General features: G+C 38.3%; 1 protein-coding gene across 12 annotated transcripts in view; it reads right to left on the bottom strand.

Annotated features, from left to right (window-relative positions):
* LOC102670888 (papilin) overlaps positions 1-9,625 on the bottom strand; it is a 138,956-nt gene that overhangs the window by 31,539 nt on the left and 97,792 nt on the right. For all 12 annotated transcript variants that reach the window (XM_031509633.1, XM_031509631.1, XM_031509637.1 and 9 more), the window contains exon 3: positions 1,233-1,420. In XM_031509633.1, coding sequence (XP_031365493.1) covers positions 1,233-1,420 — 188 coding nt within the window. The remainder of the gene's footprint in view (positions 1-1,232; positions 1,421-9,625) is intronic.

The following is a 9,625-nucleotide window of genomic DNA, read 5'->3' as shown; positions in this document are numbered from 1 at the left end:
AAAAAAAAAAAATTCCTTTTCTCCCATAAATTGAAATAATAAGAAACGAAGTTCCAAATAGAAATGAATTTACAAATTTTAATAACGAATAAATTTAATTAAATTCAATATTTTTCAATCGATGCAGAACATCGAACACCGAATTATCCACAATCAAATTTTGATCAATATTCGTTTCCAAATAAACAGTTTCATTAATAATCCCGTCATTTTAATCTGCAACAATACAATATTTATCCATCGAAGATACGAAGGATGCACAAATGAATTGAAAACCTCTGTGCACAGGATCATTCGAAATTCTGCTTTCACGAGATACGATTAGCCCTAGCTTTCACGTTCCCTCGAACGTGTTATTAGCTCTCGATTTCTTCGATACCTGTTAGATCGTTCCACTCGTACGATTTTCCTCCCCTCCCCTTTCATTTACGTAACGAAATTCGCGAACGAGCCACTTCCCCGTCCTTTCAAACCCAAGAATATATATCCTTTGAAGGCGTCGTCTCCTCAAAGACGGCAGAATCGGAAGCGCCCGCGATTAATCTTGGCCTTCTGAGAGCATCCTTTAGATAAGAAGGATTTACCGTGATTCTTGGGCAAGAAGTTGGCCCGTCAAAAAATACCCGCGGAAAAGTCCTCGAAGCGTGGAAAGAAGACGCCGGATTGAATTTGTGCAAACCCATCTCTCCACGGGAAATGATGGGATAAAAAATTAATTTTCCATTAATTTTCAGCGAAGGATTGAAACCGTTTCGCGGGAACGTTTGGGGTTTCAATAAGACCGTCTTCCAGTTATCCCGTAATTAATATTAAAAGAAAATTGTAAATGCGAGGAGAAACCTCGTGAATATTAATACGCGATCATGGAAATGGGAAAGGATTGCAGCAACTTGTGACAAGACATTGTAATTTCTTATTTTGTATACTTTTTTTTATACTCTTAGTTTGGCTGGATATTTAATCGAGATTCCGTTCAAATATTTTCTTTGTAGTTTTACATTGGAAGAATTTTATAACTGATAGTGTTTCGAGTGAGATATATAAATTCCATTTAAACTCTTTGAAATTCATATATTCGTATCAATATCATTTATACATCATAGATCCTTACACTTTACCGTTCAAAACTAATATACAATGTATGCACAAAAATATAAAGCGAAAGAGTTATCGGTTAAAAAGTATAAATAAAATAAAGACATGGATCGACATTGAAAACAATTAATACTCACTCGATGTCGAGACACTGCCTGGTCTGATGGGCGACACCACCACCACACGACCTGGAACAGGAGCTGGCCGACGACCAGGGCCCCCAATTTCCTCGATCAGCCTCGTCCGTGTCCAGCACAAAACTGCTTGGCAGATAGCTCTCCCCATGTTGTCGGCGATGTCTTTCGTGCCTCAATTTTATGTGATGCTGGAACAGAATCGGGGAAACACCACTTAGCGACGCCATTCTCGTCCGCCACGGCGAAGGGTAGCTAGAGGGGAGAAGAACGTGGGAACATCTGAGGAACTGCCTTGCTTAAGTGCACCTTTTATTCACCTGCATCACGTCTGCAGTGCATGCAATGGGTGCATTGGTGACCTTGGTGGGGAAACAGCGTAGGCGTGATCCCTTTATCGGTCGGCCTCGATAAGGTATAGGCTTTTAGCGGTGATGAACGACCACTCGCGACAAGGGTGAACTACGTTATCGTTCCTAGCAAGTGTGTATTCGATCGGTTTATGGGCTAGATCCACGTTAAATGGCTGTTCAAGTGTGTGTGCTTTTCTTTTCGACGCATCCGGGAATAGGAGAAGAGTACGAATGATTTAATTCTTTCGATTTCGTTTGCTATCACGTGTGACATTTTAGATTATTCAAGATTGGTTATTAATTTTTGAAATTATTCAATAAGTATGATTACGAATAGTGTAAGATTAATTTCTAAATTTCCATTTCTTTCCATTGTTTATATAGATTATGAATTATTTTGAATAATTTTTATTGTAATGATTTAATGTATTAATAGTTTATTAACTTAATTTTCGATAAGCAACTTTTTCTTCGATATTCTTCCAAAAGTCGTACGCAAGTATTTTCATCGTATCCTCTTCCTATATAATTCCATTTATATAAACAAATTAACGTCATCCATCCTCCCAACTATTATTCTCTGCCACGAAGAAAGCAACGACCACGGTCATCTCCCACTTTCATCCTCGCAAATTAGAAATCTCGAAGAAATATCACACCCTCGCTTCTGGGTTGACCCAGAAAGAAAAGCTTGGAGATTAATATCCAAGCAAATAGGGCGACAATCGCGCGATCTTGGAAGGATTCCCATCCTTTCCACTCACCTCTCTCCGTTTATCGCATTTCTTTCACCTTTAAAACGACCCTCGCATAATGTTTCCACCATTTTCTGGCACCATTCCAACCAGGTTTGCATTGGCCGGTTGTAAAGTGCATGCCCTCCCAAATAAAATTATTTAAAATTATTTCTCTCGACACTTTTATGCACTTCAACTTCTCCTCCTCTTCCCTACACACACATACTTATCATTCAACGATCTTTATCGTTCATTCGGCACTCCCCAGATCCAACAGAGACGCCATTTGCACTTTAACCCTCTCTTTCCCTATACACGTAACATTTTCAACCAATCTTTATCGTTTACTCGCAATCTCCAGATCCAACAAAGACACTTTTTTGCACTTCTTCAATCTCTCCTTTTCCTCCCTATACACGTTACACGCGTTACATTCTCCTCGATTCAACGATCTTTATCGTTTACCTCCACTTTTCAGATCCCGTTGGATCCCGAATAAACTAAGTAATGGGAAAGGATGGAAAACGTCGGTCGCCTCGAATCCAAAGGAAAGGAGAAGTTCGTTCCGTGTTCGACTGGCGTTGGTCGGTACACAGTTCCTCGAGATTATTAGGTCCTCGAAGGAAGTTGGCAGGAGTTTCCTTGGTAGCCGGTTCAAACTTGTCCCACGGGGTGAGTTAACCTCGCGGCACAATTTGGAAAGTTTCGTTGATCGAGGTGTATCTCGGCACCGATAAATAGCCGTGATAAATGAACCGGGCGAGGGCCCGTCCATTTTTCATCGACTTTATTAAATTTCTTGCAGTTCTCCAACGCTTGAACCCGTATTTACGAAGCAATGTAATCGGCCCACCATAGGTCGGGGTAACGATCGAGAGGAACGATCTGGCGCGAGAAAAAGTAAGTTAAACGAATTTTTTCTTCTCTCTCTCTTTTTTTTCTTCTCGACGAGATATTTATCTCGAAATGATATATACGAGGATAAGGTATCTCGGTGCACTTCAAAGAGATCAGTTTTTATCAGATGATCGATAAGGGAATTATCCGTTAAATTATCTTTTTCGAGAAGTATTTAGGAAATTTCGAAATTTTGCAAACACTCCGAATATTTTTTCCAATTTTTAGGATCTCTTAAACCTCGATACTTGAAAATTATTTTTCTAATTTTTCTAGTCTTTAGATTTCTTCTGAAAAAAATTTCCAAATTTTTAAATTTATTTCGAAACGTTATACAATTTATAGAATTATTCTTAATTTTTAACAAATTCGAAAAATAACCCATACGAATAATAACCCCGACAAATTGAAGATAAAAGTACAAGTAAGATCTCTCGAGGGACGAAACGTGGAACAAATTCTCGTACAACCTGTTCTGATATCGAACGGTGTGTCGGTGGATAATTGCTTCGAAATTGTTTCGTTCGGGGCATCGTGAAAACCAATTTAAGGTTCACCTGCGGGTTAACTACTATTTTATATTCGAATAATCGGCAAAGACAGGCGAGGAGAACGAGAAGAGATGCTTTCAGATACAATGCGTAATCGTACAGCACGCTCAATAATCGGGGAAGAAAAACTTCATCCGATTAACAAGTTACAACTCGAAGACTTCATATCGCGGCTTATGTTTCAACTTTGACGAGATCGTGAAACCAGATTTCCCGAGAGTTACTTAACCCATGTTTGAATAAATCAATGCTGTTATCCAACTGGTTCGACCAAGATTCGAAGATTTCATAAACTTGACATTGAATTACCTGTATAATTCTTTACGCGCGTCGATCAATTTTAAAATAGCAAGATTTCTATTTACACTAATGATGAAAAGGAGAATTAAACATTAAACAAGTAATTTCTCCACTCGATTTTTATCAAGACAAAAATAATATTATTATTAGAAAATTTATGAATTAATGGTTATGACTTTCCGGACTCGATTTATCTCTTCAAAAATTCTCAAATCTTGTTAAACATAGTAAAAAAAAAAAATAATGGCTTTAATTGCAAATTGTTATTTACCATAGGATTTTCAAATTAATTCAATCAAATTCAGAGAATAAAAATGCACTTTCGAAAGTAATATAGATTTACAAATATCATAAACAATCCACAAATTAAAAATTCCAATACAATGCTCTTAATCATTCATTAAAATCCCTCTACTACTACTACTAGTTCCAAAATAAAAAAGAAAAAAAAAACCCATCCATCTCTCGCTTTCCTTCGTTGTAAATCGATCCTGACGGGTCCTTCGTTAACCTTTTGTTCGAGCTCGAAGGAGTACGCTCGTGAAACCGGAAGTCGACCGCGTATCCACAGAAAGAGAGAGAGAAAGAGAGAGAGAGACGTCGAAAAATTACGATTCCCTTTGCGAGTTCGCGCGTAAATTACACCGTCACCGGTTCTTCTCCCGTCGAACATGAAGAAACTCGCGTTTTAACGCGCCTCCTCTTCGAGGCATGGACCTCTCAGTGAGGTGTTTTGCAACGTCGAATCCACAGGGTTTTATAGTCACCCACGTCGCCATTATTATATATATTCTCACGTTATTACATCTCCACATCGACACACGGCACAGATGCTCCTAGCTAGGAAAAGAAAAGCTCGCGCGCGGAAACGCCTCTCCTCTCAGCCCATGTGTTCTCCCACGCTCCACAAAAATCCACGTACAGCTGTATCAAACTTATTTACGGCTTGCAGCCGGTGATCTCTTATTTTTTTATTTTTTCTTTTTTTGTCTCTCTTTTCGCGGCCGCGGCTGTCAAGGGGAAGGGAAAAAAAGCGTGGACGAGAGGAGAGGAGCTTTGAAGCTCGATACGATTTCGCGACGCATCTCTAATTGCGACTGGAGAGGGGGAATGCAAAGGGAATGAAAATATCTTCTTCTGGAATTAAAACCCTCGTCCTGAACTGATATTCTGAGATTTTTTTCGTCTCGATGCTAAGGATTGGAAACGTTATCGTTTGTTTGAAAGCTTCGTATTGCGGGTGGACGAGTGATAGGGAACGAATGAGAGGAAGGAGGAAGGTGTTGTTGCTTTGAGACGTGAAGTAATTGGATCTGGGTTTTACGCTTAAGAATTTCTGGTTTCACATTTTTCTTTCTTTTTTGATAAATTGAATTAATGATAATTTAAAAGGAGTGACAATTTTCTTAACATCTATAAATGTCATAAAACATCGCAATAGATGAAATTTATAAAGAGATATAAAATATTTAAAGCAGAATTCATATTACGATATGAAACAGATATCCCAAAAAAATATACAATTGAAATATTCGAACATCTCTTTTTTTAAAAACTCCAATTTACTCGATTTGAGAGAGAGCAGAGAACAACAGAAGGGGAACACAGGAGAAAAATTCAGATTTGATCCAACGCATTCCCAGAACCATTTCAATTAAGAGGGGTAGAAGACGGCCTCGCTCAATTCGCCCCATGACACGCGACCCACGCGTAAGATTCACCGGGCAGCTGGTGCAGATTCCAAGATCTCGAATAATTATCAATGACTCACTCCCAATTCCCTTTGAATACCGCAAGGAAGATGTTGGGAAGACGGTTTGGAATTGGGGTCTCCGTCAATTCTCTCACAGCAATGTAGCAGCGATCACGACGATCGCTGCCAGCCCGCGATAAATCAAGTAATTAAAACGTTGCCTCTGCGATGACTAACCGTATGAGGCCCAGCTGCTTTAGAAGAGAGAGAGAGAAGGTTTACATCATCGGTCGACACACGCGATCGACTATTTCTGAGGCCGCGGCGTTTCAATTGCAATTAAATTGCGTCCAATTATGGCGGCCGCAATTCAACTTACACTACCGGCTTTCTACTTTTTCCCCGTTTTAATCGGTGGAATAAGAGTCACGGATTAACCCAGTTCCCGCGAGTCGCGTCGAGTGTCTGTCATTTCGAGGCTGGTTTATTTGTGGAACGTTGTCTGATGACCATACGCCTCATCGAGACGTTTCATGTGTATGCGGCATACACATGATTATGGGATTATTGGACACGGTGAGTCATATCACACCGTCCGTATTCTTGATAACTTTTAATTATCCGATGTGCGAGACGGCTGTGTGGATTGTATGGAAATCGCGTAATTTCGAAAGGAATTGTCACGGTGAAACGTCATCACTTTTTATAGTTAAATGGCATTATACGATGTTAAACGATGATCTGGAATTCTTTTAAATGGGAATATATTGTTTGGGTTACATAAAAATTTATCCGAGAAATCTCTGAAAATGTGTTTCCACATTTTTGGAATGTTATATAAATTTTGAATTCTTCATTTTGCGTAGATTCGTCAGAAAAATTTAAATTTTCTATAAGAGAGTGTTAAATTTTTATCCTCGAAATTGATTTAATCGGTTGGATGGACTTTTTCAAAGGTAGATTGGATTTTAATTCGAAATACCTTGATAAGGTATTCGTTAAGGTTCGGTAATAATTCCCCGAGTAAATTCCAGATACCAAAATTCCCCGTGTAAATTTGAATTTTACGAGATTTGGTTAGAAATTATCACGACCTGGGACAAATTATTTCACCGTCCATTTGGCCGGCCGTGCTCATTCCAAATGTGCATTTAGAGTCGTGCGCGAATGCCGTGCCACAATTACACAAATTATGTCAAAGAATGCGTTTAACCCCTTGCGATATTCAGCCGTATACTATACCCGTCGCTGCATTAAAGCGGGACGATCGTTCAACCGTTTCTGACATCAAAGCGGGGACCTTACAATTGCTAAAGGTTTACGACGTTCCACGGACGGCTGGCTAATTTATGCTAATACGAGGTGGTTACGCGTCGAGGAAGTGCAACGTCCGCACCTTTGCGGCTTGACGCGTAGCCATTGCAGAAAGATGTTGTCCAAACGATCGTGGAAAACCGGAGAGGAACAGCATTTGCCCTTTAACGATCTTCCCGATTTTTTATTTTTTCAACAATCGAACGTCCCCACACTTGAATGTTACGTTAATTCAAAGGAAATCTAGGATGAAATATTTTAAAGCTCCAAGGTTATAGAATTCACAAGATCAAGCTTCATTCAAAAAAAGAAAGAAGAAAGAATTTCGAGAAAGTTTAAGAGAAACTATTAAATTGAAAATTCTCGAGATGCATTTGTTCCCCAAGTTCTTTACAAAACTCTAAATTATTCTAAAAATATCTCTCTTCTTCCATTTTTAAAATTTTCATCAAATCAATCACCAGAAGATAGTAAACAAATTTACCACGGATATTGTTAAGACGCATTAATCCTTCGATCGCGATTTCCATTCATTGGCCAATTTCCATCGAAATCGAACGATCGACGCGGATCGAAGGCCGAGGAATCTCGACGCCGTCGATCATCTCGCTCGTTTCTATGATCGATCCTGTACTCGATTAGCCGGGGCATTGGTTCCGGCGCATCGCACGTCTGCCGTGGCGAGATACGAAACGTAACCTGTTAACAGTGAAACATAATCCAATATCACGGGGGCAACGATCCGCGGGAGAGGCTTTCTGCGACCGATCGAATAACTCTCACATCCGTGCCACCGCTTCTCCGCGTCGAGATTAACATAATCTCGATGACAGTGAATTAAGCTGCTCGATCGTGTACCCTTACCCGTCACCCTCGTCCACGATAAAACGATCGCCCCTTCCATTCTCCGGATATCCCCGCTCGTTCGAAAACCATTTCGCAGCATAAGTTTCACTCGAAATATTTTCAAACTTGTTAAGTTTATTCAAGAGAAATACGTTTGATCGTAGTATTAATTTTAATATGAAAAAAAAATATATATATATATAAAGTTGTAACGAAAAATGTAAATGTACGATTTCCATTTTAATTCGGATATTCGGATTTCGAAGAGGACAAAATTTGACGAGAATTAATAATCGTTTGAAAGGAAGAAAATTTTCTTCGACGAAAGAGGAAGATTCGAAATTAATACGCGTATAAAATATATTTTTGTCGAATTATTTTCGTGGTCCAATAAACGGAACATTAGTGGTCAGATAAGCACGAGTGCTTTTTGGTAGCAACGTCCTGGCAATAACTTCTCGTTGCAAGAAATTGATCATTAATCAGGCACACCATGAATTCGTGTTATAGAAGGTGGGGCCAGAGTTTGGAACAAAAACGAGGATTTAAACGCATCGACTTACCACATCCGAGCCACTTGTACTCGTGAAACTCTGGAATAGTTGGCATCGTTGGAAAGATTCACGCGCGGCATTCCACCCTTTGGATCTTAACTTTTCTGGCAATCGTTTCTTAATTAACCAAAGAAACGGCCAGATTTCTTTCCGTGATTCCGTTATATATAAATTGAGATTAAACCCTTCGTAACTTAATGGAACGTTTAGTTTAAATTTTGGCATCACGTTTCGTTGCCCATTGAAACTTGGTACGCCGGTTGAGGAACGCGTCGAAGTCACGTTTTCTCTGTTCATTCAACTTTCTCTGTTGTAATTGGAACAACGAAATGGAGAAATAAAAAAAAAAAAAAATATCATCGCTCTCGATATATTTATAAATATATATATTTATCAATTGCTTTCAAGAATTTTAACAAAGTAAAATAGCTATACGTATTGTAATTAATCCTTGAACTATGGGGCATAGAGTGATCAATCTTCCACGTATAATTTTTAAGTCTTCGAAAAGTATAACAATGTGCTAATGTAAGTATGCATATGTGTGAAAAGGAGAATAAGAAAAAGTAATGAATATAATGAGGATGATTGGTGAAAGTGAGAAGCTGAAAGTAGCTGTGAAAATAACGAGGCACGAAATTGATATTTTTCGATCACGTTCATTCCATTATTATTAAATATTCTCATGATACCTTTTGATATTATTCCTCCAATTTCGCTTCATAAATATTTTATTAAATTTGCATATTTTATTATACTATATTTCTTTTATTAATTAAGTGACCGGCAATGAAAATATGACTCGTCATTTCATTCTCTTAATAACTTTCTGAATTCCTTTCTCTTTCTCCTTTCTCTTTTCATTATCATCTCTATTGTGATCTATTTATATATTTATATATTTCTGAATTTCATATTTATAAATTTCTCGAACATTAGAATGACCACGGTATCTAGTTTAACACGATTTAACACGAGTACACATTTTTTCTTTCTTTCGAGGAATAAATAATAATAATAACGAAAAATTATTTTATTGATTTCAAGCAAAAAATTGGCTATAAAATTTATTATATGCTTTTGACACTGGCATAATATACGTCCTTTTCCCTCGTCATTTCATTCTCTTCTTCTCCTAACTTTCACTGCCA

Source organism: Apis dorsata, unplaced genomic scaffold (assembly GCF_000469605.1).
Source record: "Apis dorsata unplaced genomic scaffold, Apis dorsata 1.3 scaffold_165, whole genome shotgun sequence".
NCBI classification, from domain to species: Eukaryota; Metazoa; Arthropoda; class Insecta; order Hymenoptera; family Apidae; genus Apis; species Apis dorsata.
The sequence above is the reverse complement of the archived record's forward strand: the minus strand, read 5'-3'. Positions and strand labels throughout refer to the sequence as shown.